The 19,934-nt window shown below is 40.9% G+C and overlaps 1 protein-coding gene across 1 annotated transcript in view; it reads left to right on the top strand.

Annotated features, from left to right (window-relative positions):
- Positions 1–19,934, top strand: part of MCF2L2 (MCF.2 cell line derived transforming sequence-like 2) — a 242,370-nt gene that overhangs the window by 175,172 nt on the left and 47,264 nt on the right. Inside the window, 3 exon segments of the mRNA XM_060099191.1 lie at positions 13,185–13,251; positions 14,289–14,404; positions 15,550–15,619. Of these exon segments, the coding sequence (XP_059955174.1) occupies positions 13,185–13,251; positions 14,289–14,404; positions 15,550–15,619 (253 nt within the window).

Genomic DNA, 19,934 nt, shown 5'->3' with positions numbered 1-19,934 from the left:
GGGAAGCCCGGATGTGGGGCTTTTGGTGGGAGGAGGGGAGAGGGTGTGGATGAGAGATGAGGTGGTCCAGAATGCCTGCCCAGGTGCCCACACATGAACATACACGCACAGGGACGGCGTCTTTGCCCATCTGGGAGGATGATTTCCTACAGCAGGCTGGCTTCCCATCCCACCCCAGAAGGAGAGGAAGAGGATGATAGATTGGATAGTATATAACAAAGTACTCAGTTTGTTTTGTTGGGAGGGAGTGCTTGAAATTAGTTGGAGATAAAATTAACTGATAGTAGTGAAGCTGATTTGACCATTAAGGAAGGAGGACAGTGTCGCCTTGCCCTCAGTGTCCACAGTAGCTGCTTGTGAACAGAGACCACTACAAAACTTATAAACGACTTTCAATCTCACCATCAGGACTTTGCTTCACAGAGCACTAGAGAATTTAGAAAAGTGGTGGAAAAAGAAAGCTGTAGCATCAAGATGGTAAACTTGAAAAATGAGAGGAATTGCAATTTGCATGTTAGATTTAGAAGGGAGAAGATAAGGCGGAGAAAGAGCAGAGGGAGAAGCAGATACAGGAGAGAGGACCAGAGAGTAGAGCATGTATTATTAGTTTGGGGGAAAAGAAGACTGAAACGAGTACAAGAGAACCTGGGAGATGGTGGGAGCAAAAGAGACCCAAAGAGAAGTATTAGTGAAGTCATGAAAGGAGAAACAGGTTTGATAACTGCTGCTTAATACCCAACACTGTTGAAGCATATCAACATAGTGCCATGCTTGACTTGTTAGCTTAAGTTGTGCTTTCTGTAGAAGGTAGGAGGTTTCCTCACAGACCCTGTACAGGTCCTGTCCCATGAATTCAGACACACCACAGGCTGTGTGTTCTGTAACCAGTGAGCGTCTATGCAAGGCCTGGGCTGCTAGAGAGGTGGGGTGGAACCCTGTCTTAGTTCCTGCTGGCCACGAGATCTGGGCAAGCGACCCAACTTCTCTGTGCCCCATGGTAATTCCCGACTGGAAGGGTGCAGTGAGGGCTGACTACAGAGCAGTAACATGTGTGAAGTGCTGAGCACGGCGCTTCACGGACTGGGTGGACAGCTGTCATCCTCATGCCCACTGTGGGCTACAGAAAGCTCCTCTCGCTTGGTGAGCTGGCCTTCATGGTATATCCCATCATCATCATTGCTATAAAAGGACCTGCTGTGTTTCACATCTTTAGAGATACATTTTCTGTTAATACAGCATCAGCAGTTAAAACAATGCAACAACTCCTTGGCTGTCTCCTCCTCCTCCTTTACTGCCCACCAGCCCCTCCTACCCCCACATGTATCTTTCTGGGTATTCCTTTCTCACCACACTTGCTGCTTGGTGATCTCATCCATTTCCTTTAATCCATGATTTATATTTCTAGTCTAGATTCTGAGCTCCAAACTTGAGTGTCTTCACTTAAGTGTCACATCAGTCTTAAGCTTAGCAGGTATAAAATGGAATATTCAAATACATTTTTGTGAAATGGTGAATGGATGGGTGTTGGATGACCCCCAAGGGCCAGAATCCTCCTTCTTCTCGCCCGTGGACCCAGCCCAGGGTGTTTGTTACATGTCAATAACAGTCAGTGGCATTATGTCACTGTATAAATATCTGTGGATCTGTTATCCCTACTCTTTTGAGAGTCCTCAGACCTCTTGAGAATGGAGATCACATCCTGCTCATCTCCAGTTCCCTTGAAGAAGCCTTCCACAATGCCTTGCACGGAGTGAATCTGTATTAATGGCTGGTTGAATTGAATTTTTGCTGAACGCTTCCCACATTCATCAAAAGTTCAAACTTTCGGTCCAAGAAGCCTCATCTACAGTACAATGGCCCCAGTGTACTTCTCCCTTGATGCCAACAAGGCCCAAATGCTGACATTGGAGGCACACTAGCCCCTTTCCTACAGCTCCTGCTTCTGCTCCTGTGGTTTGGCACCATTCACCAGCCTCCCTCAATTCCAGGATCTTGGCAGTTGGATGAAACCATACTAAGTATACCCAGAGCTGGAAGATGAAGGGAACTGACAGCACAAAGAGGTACTCACCCACAAGCCATTCTAAGAAACCATTTTGTTCCTTTCTCTTCACTTCTGCATGGGGGGAGGGACCTCCTCAACTCATCATCTCCTTCCACATCAATACATAAGGGCATCTCTCATGTGCCCCTATAACCCTCAGTAGGGGTCCCACAGGGACAGGGACAGTCTTGCTGGGACAGGCCCTGCTTGCTGGGACCCTTCTTGGTGCAGTAGAGCTGTACTGTGGATTGAGTGGGCCTCACTCTGGGGAGGGAGTGGGGGAAGAAGACTGGCGGGTGGGAGTGAGGCTGGCACAGGTTTCCTTTCCATGCTGTAAATGTTCAAACAGCCCCTGTGACTGTGACCAGGTACCAACTCCCTGCCATTAGATCCCTCAGCATTTCTTCTCCCCTCTCCACCTGCAGATCATATATCCACTTTCACACTCCCAAGGCCATACAACATTCTGTGCAGGTTCCAAGGGGCTGCCTCTAAGTCTACCTTTTTCTCCCCAAGCTAGGAGCATATATCCAAATTGAGTGAACGAGTGATACTTGTGTAGGGACAATCTTGAATTCTACCTGATTAACACTTAACTTTTAAAAGACAATTAGCACCAGCCTGCCCACAGTTATCTAAACTGAGAAAAACTATTTGGATCCTGTGAGGGGTGGTACAGAGGAAAAAAAGAAAATTACAGCACATGGAGATGTTCAGAAAACAGTTGTTGACTATGACATGGGGGCTACGTGCCTGGCCCAGATGCAATCATTTGAGTTAGAAATTTTGCACTTAAGTTTGGCTGTGCTAATATTTAAGGGACAACTAAAATCTAATTCTCTATTACCCTTTTCTTAATAGTTAATAATTACTAAGCGCTCATTGCCTGCTTTATGGAGCATACATGCTTCAAATCCTACTCAAATTAATTCTAAAAGGCAGTTATAGTCCTGCCTGAGATTTATATTGAGTATTATTTAAAATATGGACCATTAGTTAAGAATTAAAAATAGCTACAGTGAGATTTTTCTTATAACAGCACTTTTCAAAAGCCAATTCTAAAGTTCTTGATAAATCATGTGCTCTGAAAAAATATACATTTCATGAATCAGTCTTGATTCGTCTAATGGTCTAAGGACATAAAGCACAATATTAATTAATACCTATTTGATCCTGCAGATATAGGGCTAAGGAATCCTAGAAAGAGCAATATCTCTGAGAAATATGTTTCTAGCATAATAAACAAACAAACCCTCTTGGGAGGAAAGGAATTAATAGAATAATAGGATATCTGCTAGTAGATCTAGATACAAATAGGTCTGCAAAAAGGTACACAGGGTAAAGAAAGCAGTGTGTCTTCAGCAATTTTTGATCTTTGACTATTTTATACATTTTTTTTTAATCTTTGGGAATTTCCTTTCTGCAATAGATTTCCCTTTGCATGAGGCAGAAGCTTGTTAACTCTTTCACAATTTCTTTTCCTCACGGGAGGATTATCAGGTTACTGGATACTCCTGTTGGAATTAGTACCAGTACTACCCTTTCCCATGAATTGAGGTAGTAAATGGTTTTCCTATCAGCAGTATTCCAGGAGTCTACTTGGTACCAGAATCTCTCCCATGAAGTTTTGTTATGTTTGGATTGCACATGTGCGGATACACCGTGGCTCTGACATTTGAGCCAGGTTCCTTGAATCCTAGGCATAAATGGATGATGGCCTGAGCCACCCCTTTTTCTCCAGCCTGCTTCCCTGTGTCCTTACTGTGCAAGCCCTGTCCCTTACAGAGCCATGCTGCAGAGTCAGAGTATTGGTACTGTTTCAGTGGACTGACATTCACCCTTGGCACATCAGTTCCCCTGTCTCTAGTTTTAGAGCTCGAAGACCTGGATCTGACCTCTTTCTGGCAGCACCAAGTCAGCAGTTTGACCTCAATCAAGTCACTTAATGCTCTGAGTCCCAATTTCCTCTTCTGTGAAATGAGAATAACAATTAGTGCCTGCTCCTGCTTACAGAATTGGTGTCTGTTCCTTAAATCTACCATTCATCCATTCCATAAACATTTATTGAGAATTTCCTACTTGTAAGGCATGGGGACAAGGGATGGATGATAGGACATCTGCCCTGGAGGAGCTCTTTGTCAGGTGTTGAATGGATCAAGGAAGATGATATGCACATTTAAAAAAATAACTTTACTTCACATCATAAGGTTAGCTATTATTTTTAAAATGGAAACTAATACGTGTTGATGAGGATGTGGAGAAACTGGAACCCTGGTGCCTTGCTGGTGGGAATGTAAAATGGTACACAATATCGTGGGTCCTCAAAAAGTTAAAAATAGAATTACCTTATAATTTAGCAATTCTCCTTCTGGGTGTATACCCAAAGGAAATAAAAACAATGACTCAACAAAGATTTGCAAACCAATGTTCACAATAGCCAAAAGGTGGAAACAACCCAAATGGCCATCAACAAGTGAATGGGTAAATGAAATATGGTCTATACAAACAATGGAAGATATTCAATCTTAAACAGGAATGAAATCTGACACATGTTACATCATGGATGAACTTTGAATACATTATGTTAAGTGAAATAAGCCAGCCGCAAAAGGACAAATTTTGTATGATTCCACTTATACGAGGTACCTAGGCAAAATCATAGAGACAGAAGGTGGAGTGGAAGTTACCAGGGCCTGGCGGGAGGAAGGAATACAGTTAGTGTTTAATAGGTACAGAGTTTCACTTTGGATTGATGGGAAAGTTCTGGTGATGGTTGCACAACATTGTGAATGTATCTTAATGCCACTTAAAAATTGTTTAAATGGTAAATTTTATGTTATGTATATTTTACCACAATTTTTTAAAAATTGGGGGAATTCCCTGAGTCCAGTGGTAAGGACTCCACACTTTCACTGCCCAGGGCCCGGCCAGGTTCAATCCCTGGTTGGGGAACTAAAATCCCACAAGCCACGTGGCATGGCCCCCCCAAAAAAAATTTATAATCCCTAAAATGCTACACAAATGCAGGTTTGTTAATTTGAATTAGGATTAATGGGATTGTGGTTATAATCAATCCCTCTTTTAAAAAGTGCAGTATGCATGAAATTACTTTGTCGTTATTTATTATGTGATATTGAAGAGTGAGCCAGATAAACTTTAGTGATTATTTATGCCCCATCCTTCTCTAAAAAGAATTTAAGGTAGTTTACTCTAAACACATCAGAGTAATGAGATCAAATCCAATTAACATCAGACAAAATATAGAAACTAAGATATAAAAGAGGAGAAGACAGAACAGATGGCTTATCAGCAACTGAGCAAAACTTTCAACTGTTAGCCTTCCAGGAGACAGAGAACTGTTTATATTCATCAGACCTTTAATTAATGCTTAAAATATCACTGATTTCAACAAGGTCATTGTATGGGTCCATAGTGTTTCATGTTGTTACCATTTATAGTTCTGGGAATTTATTAAGCAATTATGGAACACCTAACCAAAACAGAAGAAGGATGTGAAACTAAGAACATGTTTTCCTAAGTCTGAACCCTCAGGACCTATTCAGTGTTGAATGAAACGGGCTCCTGGACAGTTCTCTTCCCTGTTGGCCAACTCGGTCTCCTGAACCTTCCCCTCGGCTCCTGCATGGAGTCTCACCATAGCCTGGCATGACAACCGTCTCCTCCATCCGGCTCCCCCTGCCTCCCATGCTTCCCACCCAGACCCTGCCCCAGCACCTGGTTCCCACAAGGCCCCGGGTGTAGCCATGACTCCTAGCCCTGCTCCTGTTTCCCTCCTCCTGGAACACCCTCCTGTCTTGCTGCAAGTCGGCACCTCTTACACAGGACCGTCCAGATCTCACCTCCTCCAAGACCTCTCCAGCCCACGCTGATTCCTTCTCCTTGCCGTCCTATTGTACATGCAGTCACACATTAACTGTTTAGTTAATTGAGGCTGTAAATGGACAAAAAATCTTACGACCTTTGCTTCTTATGAGAAATGAGAAGCAAAGTGTGATTAGACCAAAGACCACATCATACATTTTATTAAAAATGATGTATTTACAACGGAATATTACTTAGCCATAAAAAGAAACGAAATTGAGTTTTTTGTAGTGAGGTGGATGGACCTAGAGACTGTCATACAGAGTAAAGTAAGAGAAAAACAAATACCGTATGCTAACACATATATCTGGAATCTTAAAAAAAAAAAAAAAGGGTTCTGAAGAACCTAGGGGCAGGAGACGAATAAAGACGCAGATATAGAGAGTGGACTTGAGGACATAGGGAGGGGGAAGGGTAAGCTGGGATGAAGTGAAAGAGTGGCATGGACATATATACACTACCAAATGTAAAACAGATAGCTAGTGGGAAGCAGCCGCACAGCACAGGGAGATCAGCTCGGTGCTTTGTGTCCACCTAGCGGGGTGGGATAGGGAGGGTGGGAGGAAGACGCAAGAGGGAGGGGATATGGGGATGTGTGTATATGTATAGCTGGTTCGCTTTGTCATACAGCAGAGGCTAACACACCATTGTGAAGCAATTATACTCCAATAAAGATGTTAAAAATAAATAAATTTTTAAAAAATGATGTATTTATAGAACGACCTATGAGAGCCAGTAGGGATACTCAATATGATCTAATTCAGCCTTTTGACACATGAATAAATGGAGACCCTGAGAAAGAAAATGTCTTGCTCAACGTTACCCTACATATTAGAAGCAGAAATAGACTTGGAAACCTATTTTCGTGAAACCCAGTATTTTTATATCACCATGCTAGTTTCATTTTAATTTGTGTTTTATTTCATAATCAGCAAACAGGACTTTAGATGCACCCCAAACATAGGCCAAGAGGAGCAACATAATGTAGTGGGAAGAACACGGACTTTGCCAAAGCCAGAGACCTTGGACAAGTCAGTGCATGGCTCTGGGGCTTTCTTTTTCCATCTGTAATATAAGGATTAACTGATGGTCTTTAAGTTTATATCTGCTTCTAGCATTTTATGAATGTACTAGACTGTTGGCCCAGCCCCACCAAAGAATTTACAAGTACTGGGAGAACATACATCTCTCACCTTTGCTCTCTCCTCCACACTGTCGTCCTCGGTCTGGGACAATTCCCTGTCCTTGTCCCCTTGCTTGCTTTTTTCAAAACTCTGATTAAACTTCACTCAACTCAAAATCGGCAGTGTCCCCTCCCTTCTGTGCGCCTGACTCCTCTGGCTACCTGGTACCTATCACTCTGCACAGGAGTCACTGATTTTCTTGTCTCTGCCATTAGACTATGAACTCCCTAAGGCCTGGCATTTTGGTACATTTCTCTATCCCAAGTGCCTATCATGGTGCCTGGCTCATAATAGGGAGCTAGTACATGCTTGGTAAATGGATCTAATGGTTTTTGTCTGGGAAGCAAGGATAAGACTGTGGTACTAATTTCACCTAAAGCTGTTGGAAAGAGTTTTCATGGAAAAGGGAGAAATGGAACTTTCGGAATGATTAGAATTTGAAAAGAAGTATAAAATAATGATACAATTGGCCTAACTAAAGGGGGGTAGGTGGCTTAAAGGAGTGGATCAGCTCAGTGTTACTTAGCCAAATAAGGGAACATCCGCATTAGAATCATGTGGGGTGCTTGTGAAAATTACAGATTCTACCTCTATACTTCATCCATTGCTCCCCATTCTGAATCTGTGGGTCTGTACTTACCTTTTGAGCAAGCCCCCTAGGAAGATTCTTTTCACATGAATGGAGAGTCTTGAAATCCTGGGAGGAATATTGACAGTTGTGGGCAATTGAAAGCTATTTTAAGTTTTTGAAGAGGGAGAATGATGGCATAATGGACTTGAAGCTTTAGGAAGGGCATCGACTGGAAGTCTGTAAAATAGATTGATGGGAGTGAGATCTCAGAGGCAAGAGTGAGCTGCTAGGAGTATACCAATGTATTCAAGATGAGAAGGCTTGGGAATTTGCTCTGTATTGGTGGCGTCAGCAATGGAGAATAAGCAGTGACTCCAAGAGGTGTGTTCAGAGATGAAAAGATGAGGCTTGGTGACAGATTGAATGTAAGTGATAATGGCAGGGAGGAGTTTGCAATGACAACTGTGTTTTAGGGACCCTAGAATATGACCCTTCCACCGATATGCATGCTATTTCTGTCTGATGAGTTCTGTTTCACCCTGAGGTGATGAGGTGTCTGGGAGGCATCCAGGTGAAGACATACGTAGACCATTGGCAACATGGGCTTGAGCATGACCAAAAGTCTGGCAGGAAAATGATGATGTGGAAGAGTCAACAGCATGAGGGAAGAGGAGGGAAGAAAGTCTGGAAACCTGAGTTCAGACCTTGGGGGAGCAGCAACATTAGACACGAGGAAGATGAAGCAAGGAAGGAATAGAGAAGAAACAGAGAGGTGGGTGGTGAATGAAGATTGAATAATAAAGAGAAACCAAAGGAAGAGAAAGGTTTAAGAAGATAAGTATCCATTACGTCAGATGCTCTAGGGTTTGAAACGGATAAGAATAGACCTTTCCATTTGGCAAAGAGGGTATTAGATGAAAACTAGCTTTTTTTTTTTTTTTTGCCATACGCGGGCCTCTCACTGTTGTGGCCTCCTCCGTTGCAGAGCACAGGCTCTGGACGCACAGGCTCAGCGGCCATGGCTCACGGGCCCAGCCGCTCCGCGGCACGTGGGATCTTCCCGGACCGGGGCACGAACCCGTGTCCCCTGCGCCGGCAGGTGGACTCTCAACCACTGTGCCACCAGGGAAGCCTGAAAACTAGCTTTTTAAAAGTGAAAATCTATAATACTTTCTGACACGAGTGATAATGATAGAATACAAGGAGTAAATGAAATCTCTTGATGGCAATTGTATTGACAGGTAATGAGCAAAAATATATTTCTAACAGACTGGTTTCCAAAAGGATACTCTTCTATTGGAGAGCTGGGAAATTGGGGAGGGGGCGAGGGGCAAGGGTTAAAAGGGGGAACAGATTAAGGTGTGTGGGCAAAGAAGAAACTTATCAGGAGATCCTAAATTGTACATACTACATTAATGATCTTGCTTACCAAATAGGGCTGTATTCATTTTTTTAAAAGGCTTCCCTTTCTTGCCTCTTGCTTACGGTATCATCTTAAACAAACACGAGATGTCATATAGGATGGAACCAGATCTCCAAAGCTCTTTTTTTATGCTACCTTGAAATATGGCTTCAGAGAAGAAACAGTCCCTTAAAACACATTATGCCTCCATTTCCTCCTTAATGACCTGGGGGTGTCGGTGAGGGGTGAACTATTTTTACATGTAAAACAAAGCCAGAGTATACATTTAGTGTAGACTGCATTCATGCGGGCTGATCTGGCGTTGTGAACCCCATCCTAATTACAGTGTTCCACCTCTGGTTAGATATCCACCAGGGCATAAATTGCTCTAGGTGTTTAAGGTTTTAAAATTACTTGAGTACTCCCAATGTTTTCTGTTTTTTATCTACATTATATATACTTGATGACTTTAGATATTAAATCCTTGATTTTTTCTGTGAACAAAGTTATGTGCTTTGGAATAATAAAGCAGGCAATCTTCAGCTAGAATCATCGATTTTCTTCCATTTTATAAAGTTATTTGAAAGGAAAACAAAGGAGAAGAAAGATAAAAAATGGTTAACAGTGGTATGAGAACATTTTTTTTTTTTAATCTGAACAGAAATGAAGGCTACCAGTGTTCAGGAGACTTTCTATTGTTGGAGTTTTATCTATTGCACTCAAATAAGTAAAATGAAGCAGTTGGAACTGGGATATGACCTGACAAGGGACTTTTTTTCTTCCGAGTTGTGGATTTTTTCTTGTGTCAGATTCGTAAAGACTCCTAGGGGTCTCTAAGTTTTTATATAACTGTTGGATGATAAAATTGACTTTTGCCCACCACCTAGTTATTTCTGCCTTGTGACTTCATTTAATCGTCAACACATTCTTAAACAGCCTTGCCAAGTTGCTTAAGCCCAGTGCTTCACAGAGATATAAGAGGCTGGCTGTACTCTGGCTTTCTATGAATGCTTAACTGTTGCTGTGGTCCTACTTTATGTCATGGCTCATAGAAACAGACTGGTATTGAGGCCTATATTTCCTTCCGACATAGTAACTATCATCATTTCAGGATGATTTACAAAAAGCAAAGGAACCTCTTACTCAGAGACACCGTTAGCTAAATATGATCTTAGAGTAACTTTTTTGGTAGAATTATACTTCTTGCAATTGTATCCTTGGTCAATGGCTATCCTTTGTCAGTCTTGCCTTATAACGAGCATTTATAAATGGATAGGGAAATTGTCATTTTTAAGAAAGAATAATTGTTGAGCTATAAAATAAGTAGATTGTAGGATTTATTTATATCTCTCAAATGGGGTTTATATGTCATTACCTCCAGTAACATTCATTTTAAAACGTCATGTAGGGGCTTCCCTGGTGGCGCAGTGGTTGAGAGTCCACCTGCCGATGCAGGGGACACGGGTTCGTGCCCCGGTCCGGGAGGATCCCACATGCCGCGGAGCAGCTGGGCCCGTGAGCCATGGCCGCTGAGCCTGCGCGTCTGGAGCCTGTGCTCCGCAACGGGAGAGGCCACAACAGTGAGAGGCCCGCGTACCGCACACACACACACACACAATAAATAAATAAATAAATAAATAAATAAATAAAACGTCATGTAAACTATTTTTTTAATTAGAAAAGCAGTAGATATTTAAAATTTTTATTTAAATCAAAGATTGAAAACGGGTGCAGAATAAAATGTAAAAATTCTCCTCTATTTCTAGTCTTCGGTATCATTTTCTAAAAGCAATCACTGTTAACAGTTTTTTTTTCATTTATTTTTTATTGAAGTATAGTTGAATTACAATGTTGTGTTAATTACTGCTGTACAGCAAAGTGACTCAGTTACACATAGATATACATTCTTTTTCGTAGTCTCTTCCATCATGGTTTATCACAGGATATTGAGTATATTTCCCCAAGGTCCTAGTGCTATACAGTAGAACCTTGCTATTTATCCATTCTACATATACCGGTTTGCATCTGCTAATCCCAAACTTCCACCCCTACCCTCTCCCACTCCCCTTGTTAAAATGTTTTAAGTTTCTTTGCATGAATTTTCTAAGCATATACAATTTTACATATATGTATACATATACACTCATTTTACACATAGTATAAATTTTACACAAATAGTCATACTCTGCAAACTGTTGTACATCTTGGTTTTTTTTTTTAATTCACTTAAAATACTTGGACTGTGTCATGTCAGCATGGTTCAGTCAGCTTCATTCTTTTTAAAAACTGCATAGCATTTCATTATATATATGTACCATAATTTAAGTAATTTCCAGTTTATATCTGGTTGTTGTCATTCTATTGTTCTAATTACAAACAATGAACATACTTAGAAGTGAAATTACTGAGTCAAGGAGCATGTGTTTTAAATTTTGATGAGATATTTCCAAGTTATCTTGCACAAATCTGTACTTTCACCAATGTTATCTGAGTGTGTTTCCATATCTTCATCTGCCAGTCTTCCTTTGAGGTTTGCAATGTCTGCCATATGATAGAAGTTGAAAATTGTACTTCTTTTCAATATGTTTTTGTTGGATTCATATATATTGAGCATTTTTTTCATAAGACTAATAGCCATTTATGTATTTGTGTGAATTTCCTACATTGTGTTCTTTATTTGTCCCTTGTCATACCCATTCTTATGAGAGGAAAAGAAACTCTTTTCTAGGGTAGGCTACTGTTTAATAGATAATCCAGCAACAGCTCACAGGAAACCATAAATGTATATATTCTACATGTGAACAGTTGTACAAACACTGATTCACTTGGAGGCCTGAAAGAAAGCCCTAAAAAAAAGTATGGCCACACAGCCTGAGGAGAGAAAGAAAGCAGTCTGTCTGGAGATAGATGTGGGGACTGGCCTCACTCTTTCTATTAGTTTTCTATTGCTGCATCAAAAAATGACCGCAAACTTAGCAGCTCAGCCCACAATTGCCCTGGGACAGGAGTCCAGGCATGACAAGACTGGCTTTTTGCTCAAGTCCCACTGATTAAAATCAAGGTGTTGACCAGTTGCGCTTCTTAGAAGGTATCCTCTTCGCAGTTCATATGGTTGTGGCTGAATTCAATACCTTGCAACCGCAAGACTAGTGCTTCTCTTTCCTTGCTGACTGTCTTCTGGGGGCCAGTAGGCCCCTAGAGGCTGCCTGCCTTCCTTGCCACATGCCCTCCCCCCATCTCCAAACCCAAGCAAAGGAGAATCTCCCTTGTGCTAAAGACTTCGCATGCTTCCAATCTCTCTGACTTTTAGACCCAGACCTAAAGGGTCCACGAGATTAGGATGTGCCCAACCTGGTAATCTACCTATCTTAAGGTCAACTGATTTGGAACAAAACTGAATGACAAAATACCTTCCCAGCAGCACTTAAGTTAGTGTTTGATTGACTAACTGGGAGGATGTGTGTGTGTGTACCAGGGACCAGAAATCTTGGGGGCTATGTTAGAATTCTGCATACCACACCTCCCACCTGCCTTTCTCCGGGGAAGCAGACAGAGCTCATGTCTTCTGGCTGAGGAACTCAATCACACGGAGACATGGAATGCCAGAGGAAGGGGGCAGGACAGCCATCCATCTAGCCCCATGCACAACAAAATGCATCCTTATAGGTCCAAGATCTTGATGTGAGCAATGAAACAGCAGAAGGCTGGAGAGAACATCTAGGAAACCACATGTGTGATGTAGGGATCTGGCAGACCTTCCTGACCAAGGATCCCAACCTGGTATTTCTGACTCCAGTGTCTGCCTTCTTGACCCCCTTGCTATGGCTCACAAACAGGTCAGGCTCTGGCTGCATAAATGGATTTTGAGCCCTTTAACTTTGCCATTTCTTCTCATGCCAGTGTGATCAGAGTGTGCTTTTGTGAGATATTGGCCTTGGGTGTTCAACAGATGGAATGAACTGACCACAACCTAAGTAGATGAGCCACTAAGAGGAACTGTATTGATGACCATTATTCTAAAAGAATTCTAAAACACTGCTTCCCACCCCCACCCCCACTCTGTCTCTCTTTCTTTCATCTTCCCACCTGCTGCTGATTTAGGCGCATTATACGTGACTTGCTTGAGACGGAAGAGACTTATATAAAAGAGATTAAGAACATAATTGATGTAAGTAGATTTGGGGTGGGGGGAAGTTAAGCATGTATTCAAACTAGAAAAGTTTTGTTGCAGAAAGAAACTCAAAATAGTTGCCATATGTCTCTAGAATCCCCACCAAAGTTTCAGGTCTTGTAATATCACAAGTGGTTTTTTCAGTATGAATATGAACGTTCTTATGACTATTGATTCATGTAACAAAATAACTTTCAATGGATTGTACCAATTCACATGATTCTAGCAATGCCCACCTAGGTTCACCATATGCTTGCCAACAATGGGTATGATAATTAAAACTTTTTTGATAAATAAATGAGAGAATTGTTTCTTATTGTTTTAAGTAGCATTTTTTGTTTGAGTGAAACTTTATATTTTCTCTATATTCCTAAGGTAATAATCTTGAGAAATAAACTATATATACAAAGTTTTAATAGAAATTTTTTTTACAATAAAACATCAGAAGAAAACCAAATGTCCAGGGAATGGAATGGTTGATAAAGTCTTATATACATGCTAAATGATGTATTATTCAACTGTTACAAAATAATTATTTTTAATAATATACAGCAACATTGAAATGAATGCTTGTAAGATTAAATTTAAAACAATATATGTAGAAATTTATGAGTCTAAAATGCATATGGAAAAACAGACCACAAATTATATATGTACAGTGATTATAACCATATAAAAAACAGCTTTTTAAAAAAAGTCATGAAGGAAATATAATAAGACAATAGTAATTGCATCAGGTCATAAAATAATGGGTACATTTTTTCCTTTCACATTTGACTTATGTGACGAATTTTAAAAATAGATTTGTTCTTCCTATAAAAATGCCATCTTATTATCATTGCCATTAAGCCATCTTCTTCTGAAGATAGACACATGAGGAAAATAATATCAAAAGAATGTATTTGATGGAATGGCTTTCAGGACATGTGTGCCTTACTCCCCAATTATTAAAGTTTTGGTCCCTGGAGTGGCTAAGTCAGATCATCTCTTATATGTTCCTGTTTGTAAGACCTACCCTGTTTCCACCTCTGCAGGGATATATCATTCCAATGGATTGTATTTGGCTGAAGCATCTAATTCCAGATGTTCTTCGGAATAACAAGGAATTCCTCTTTGGGAATATTAGAGAACTTTATGAATTTCACAACAGGTATATATTCATTCAGATTATCAGGGAAAATGGAAAATAAGGGAAGGATGGAAATCAGACTGATGGAATTTGGAGATGAAAGTGCTTAGACATTTTTAGGCTTAATCAAGTAGTCCAGAGTCAGTGGATTGGATTGGGGTGGGATGGGATAAGAAAGAGGCGAGAAGTGTCACAAGGTCCCTGAGGAAGAAGGGAAAAGACATTAATGGAGCATGTACTGGTGTCAGGCATCGATGTTGTATTCATTTGTGGGTTCCTTTCCTTATTTATCTACTCACGCATCAGCATTTACTGAGCACCTGTTCTGTGTCAGGCACTGTGTTCAGCATTGGGAATACAAAGTCGACCAAGACACAAGTCTACATACCTATTATTGTAGCGGAGTGCTGGGAACCAGGGTGTTAGAAAATGCTAACGGGTCGGGGAATTGTCCTTTCAGCCCAGGGCTGCTTGGGTGTTGGGTTCTAGAGAGAAGGAAGGGACTTTGGAAATCATGTTCCAACCCTTTCATTTTACAGATGACAGAACCACAAGTTGTTTACTAACTTTACTCACTCTAATGTCCCCAGGATCATACATCTAATTGATAGGAGGGAAGAGACTGCTTGGTGAATTGAACTGCAGTTGTTTCTTAACCACATCTGTTGTCCATTGGCCAGACACAAGGCTGAAATGGAAATCCCATTTCTGCTTTCTCTGGAGAAGTTATGCAGCCTCTTTAAACCTCAGGTTTCACACTTATGAAACCCTGTCTTACAAGGTTTGGTGGAGGATTGAATGAGATATTGTTTGCAAAGCACTTAGCTTATGCCTGATTTATAGTCAGCTCTCCATGATAGTTGTAGTAGCAGCAGCAACAGCAGTTCCTGTTAACATTACTATCATGTAGCAGGGATCTTCAGTGTATCCAGTCTGTCTGTGGCTGGTGCTTAGGATTACCAGAACTGGTATGAGTGGTTTCAGGGAATCCTAGTAATGTCACAAAATACATTTTTTTCTTCCAAATCAGCATGTTGAAGATGAGTCCAAAGCAGTCAAGCATTTTTCTAAGCACCTCTTAAAACCTTATGTGATTTTCCTTCAGAAAATTTTGTTAAACCCATACATGTAAAAATCAAAGCATTATTATCATTTTCTTTCCCTAGGACTTTTCTAAAAGAATTGGAAAAATGCACTGAAAACCCTGAACTTCTGGCACATTGCTTTCTCAAGAGAGTAAGTCTGTGCTCCCAATAACTCAAAATAACCATGCGATTAAAATCAGCCCTTAATTTTCTGTGTAAGTGGCAAGGGCAAATGGAAACACAAGTGGTCTAAAAACTTATATCTGCCTTTTGAATACAAAGCGGGAGTCCCTTGCAGTACTTCAGCCTGTGTGAGCTGAGTGCAGTTTGACTGAGCTCACCCTGCTAGGTGAGAACGACTGTAAGCCTGGCTTCCTGCCTAGTCCCCTGAAATAGAAGACTGGCCCCCCAGACCCTTGAGGCAGATGATCCTCCTCTGAATGACTAAGCTAACTGTTTTAGGACAAGAATCACACAGCAGGCTTAAATTCTTCACTGAAGTTGTAGTAACACTCTCAAAAGAAGTACTAAACTGAAACTATAGAAAATATATTTTCTTCCATTTTATTTTCTACGGCATCAAGGAAAGTTAGAAAATTTTAAGTCTACAGCCTGTCTTCCACTTAGCACCCCATTTGTGAACTTCCTGTCCTACAACATCGTATTTCTGTCTGCCTCCCTTCCCACCACACAGACCTCTCCCCTCTTGCCAGTTCTCCACCTGGCTTTGGGCAATAAGTAGGCTGGCTGTTTGGGCCAGTTGTGCTCCCTGGGAGCTGACTCGGAGAAATACCTTAGCCGACATCATTCCCCACCAAGTGCCTCCTTCCTCCTCCTTTGGAGATGAGCCCAGTGCCCTTTGCTTTCTAAACCTTTCCCATTTCTTCTCTCTCTCCCAACCGGCCCTTCCTTTCATTCTCTTGCTTGTTTTTTTTTTTTCTTTGTGAGCCTGAGACAATAGATCAAACAACTTAAGCATTTTTAAACAGCTCAAATGATGACTGATAAGTCCAAGAGCAGTACAGTAAGTCCCCTACCTACGAACCTTCAAGTTGCGAACTTTCAAAGATGCGAACGTGCGTTCTCATGTCTGATAACGTAAGTTAGTTCACGTGTCTGGTGTACATTGTCACGTGCGTGCATCCTCTGCAAGTGGTTGTGCTTTTGTGTACTTTACAGTACTGTATACAGTACAGTAGTACAGTATCTTTATTTCAAGCCCAGGATGTCTGGAAGCAAGCGTAAAAGCAGCAGTGATGTAGTTGATACTAAGACGCACCGATGGAGAGGGTGTGGAGAAAAGGGAACCCTCTTGCACTGTTGGTGGGAATGCAAATTGATATAGCCACTATGGAGAACAGTATGGAGATTCCTTAAAAAACTAAAAATAGAACTACCATACCACCCAGCAATCCCACTACTGGGCATATACCCTGAGAAAACCATAATTCAAAAAGAGTCATGTACCACAATGTTCATTGCAGCTCTATTTACAATAGCCAGGACATGGAAGCAACCTAAGTGTCCATTGACAGATGAATGGATAAAGAAGATGTGGTACATATATACAATGGAATATTACTCAGCCAGAAAAAGAAACAAAACTGAGTTATTTGTAGTGAGGTGGATGGACCTAGAGTCTGTTATACAGAGTGAAGTAAGTCAGAAAGAGAAAAACAAATACCATATGCTAACACATATATATGGAATCTAAAAAAAAAAAATGGTCATGAAGAACCTAGGGGCAGGACAGGAATAAAGACTCAGACCTACTAGAGAAGGGACTTGAGGACATGGGGAGAGGTAGAGTAGGCTGGGACAAAGTGAGAGAGTAGCATGGACATATGTACACTACCAAATGTAAAATAGATTGCTAGTGGGAAGCAGCCGCATAGTGCAGGGAGATCAGCTTGGTGCTTTGTGACCACCTAGAGGGGTGGGATAGGGAGTGTGGGAGGGAGGGAGATGCAAGAGGAAAGAGATATAGGGATATATGTATACGTATAGCCGATTCACTTTGTTATAAAGCAGAAACTAACACACAATTTTAAAGCAATTATACTCCAATAAAGATGTTAAAAAGAAAAAAGACGTGCTGAGCGATAACGATGGAAACAAAAGTGAAAATAATTGAGAGAGTGGAGCGACAAGAAGAAGAAGAAGTAACTGAAGAACCGAAGAGATTCACGACGCAGGAAATGGCAAGGGGATTTTCTTTATCTGTTAGTTTTTGAGGCAAAGGGCCCGAATGTAGAACGGTACACGAAGGTTGCGGCAGCCGTTCAGAATGCAATCCAGTGCTACCGTGTCATCTATGATGAGAAAAAAAGAGCTACTACCCAGGCATCACTGGACCTGTTTTTTTTAAGAGGGTAGATAGAATTGAATCCAGCAAGGAACCAGAACCTGTGCCATCAACGTCAGGTGTGAGTGAAACTGCAGCTTGCCCTCCATCTCCTATCGCTGACGATCCTTCAGCTCTACCATCTCCCACCTCCTCTCCCCCCTCCAGTCAGTAACTCTTCTTGCCTGTTCACTCGATGCCAGCCCCTGTATGCCAGCTGTTGTGCTGTACAACTGTACTTTCAAGGTACTGTACTGTAAGGTTAAAAATGTTTTTCTTTACTTTTTGGTTTTTTTTTAATGTATTATTTGTGTGAAAAGTATTATAAACCTATTACAGTACAGTACTATATAGCTGATTGTGTTATTCGGGTACCTAAGCTAACTTTGTTGGACTTAACGAACAAATTGTACTTACAAAAACACTTTCAGAACATGTAGGGGACTTACTGTACCTGTGATAAACTGAAAGCAAGCAAACAAAAATCCCCAGGGTTCAAGGTATTAGACGTAATGGAGAAACAGAGTCTTCAACCCTCAGAGCTCTGACCGACTTAGAAGACCCCTTCCATAGCCCTGTCTGGGCTTTCCATCACAGCTTTGTCATAGGTTTTTCATCCACTGACAGAATTCAAGATACATTAAAAAACATTTTGTATTCAATCTGATTAATTTCCTTTTTGGCTTACTTTGATAGCATTATTTGTGTTTTATACTATTTGGCAATTTTGCACTCATCAAACCACCAATGTGAAATCTAGTTGCAGAGTTTAGTAATATTTCATAACTGACTATATAATTATTGCAAGACTTATTCAAATTGTTGAATGAGAAAAAGACCAAATTCCTATGGGGAAAAAAATGGATATTATCAAGTTAAAATTGCCAACTTTGAGGAAATGGTCGGGCAATTGCTAACTAAACATCTTTTCATAGAAAAATTCCTCTCCTAAAGTTTTACAAAGCTTTTTATAGTCCCCCATGTTGGGAGGAACCTTAGAAATCATTAATCCAGACCACAAACCTGCATATAATCCTATATGATTTATGATGTTGGGGACAAAATACAGGTAATAAATTCTTACCAAGCACAAAGTATTACTCTGAGACAAATGAAGTAATTAAAAACCACAATTACTTAACCTTTGAGAATCCTTGAGGGAATTGTCACAGCTGGGCAAAGACCTGTATTGGTTAGCCAATAAGGCAGGCCCATCACCCACTATTTACTACAGCAGTTTACCTCTTCTCAGTAATACTTGCACACTTCCACTAATCATGAACAAGAATTTTGAAATATTGCTCTAGCCAAGTGTTTCAATCAGATTCGATAGCTTGTACTATCCAGGAAGATTCTGCCCCAGAGACCAACCTCCATGTAGAATAGCGTTTGTCAATAGTTTACTTTGAGTCCCATTTGCTCTGAGATCTCACATGGTACAATAGAGAAAAACACTGGGGTGGGACTCAGGAAACTTAACTTCTTATCTAAATTGAGCCACTTGCTATCAGCATGACCTCAAGTATGTCACTTAAACCCCGGGAGTTTCACTTTTCTCCTGCATACAACAAGCTTAGTAATACCAATTTGTAAAGTTGTGGAAATCAAATAAAATAATGCACACAGAAGGACTCTACAAAAGTAAAAAATGCTTTGACAATAGCTACCATTTGTTGAGTACTCTGCATGTATTGGGCATTTGTTGAGAGGTTTCTATACATCTTCCCATTTAATCGCACAACAATCATAGGAGTTGACTGCTGTCGTGAGCCCACTTAACAGATGAGAAACTGAAGCGAAGGAAGGTTAAGTAACTGACCTCGGACCAAATAGTTTGTAAGTAAGAAAGCCAAGAACTGAACCTGAGCCACAGTCTTCTTAATCCATAAGAAATCATGTCTTCCTGTGTGAATATGAGTTTGGGGGTAGCAATTTTTTTAGCCTCCTGATTTATTCTATAGGGAGGTAAGGAGAATCAGGTACTTTCGTATGCTGCTGGTTAGTGCACACGCTTTCTCTAAGGAATTTTGGACTGAAGAGCAAATTTAGGTCAGTAGTTGTGTTTCAGTACTGGAAGGCATATAATGTTCTGTGATGCTCAAAGTGCAGACACAGGACCAAG

The sequence above is a fragment of the Mesoplodon densirostris genome, chromosome 5 (assembly GCF_025265405.1).
Source record: "Mesoplodon densirostris isolate mMesDen1 chromosome 5, mMesDen1 primary haplotype, whole genome shotgun sequence".
Lineage (NCBI taxonomy): Eukaryota > Metazoa > Chordata > Mammalia > Artiodactyla > Ziphiidae > Mesoplodon > Mesoplodon densirostris.
Note: the sequence above shows the minus strand (reverse complement) of the source record. Positions and strands in the feature narration are given on the sequence as shown.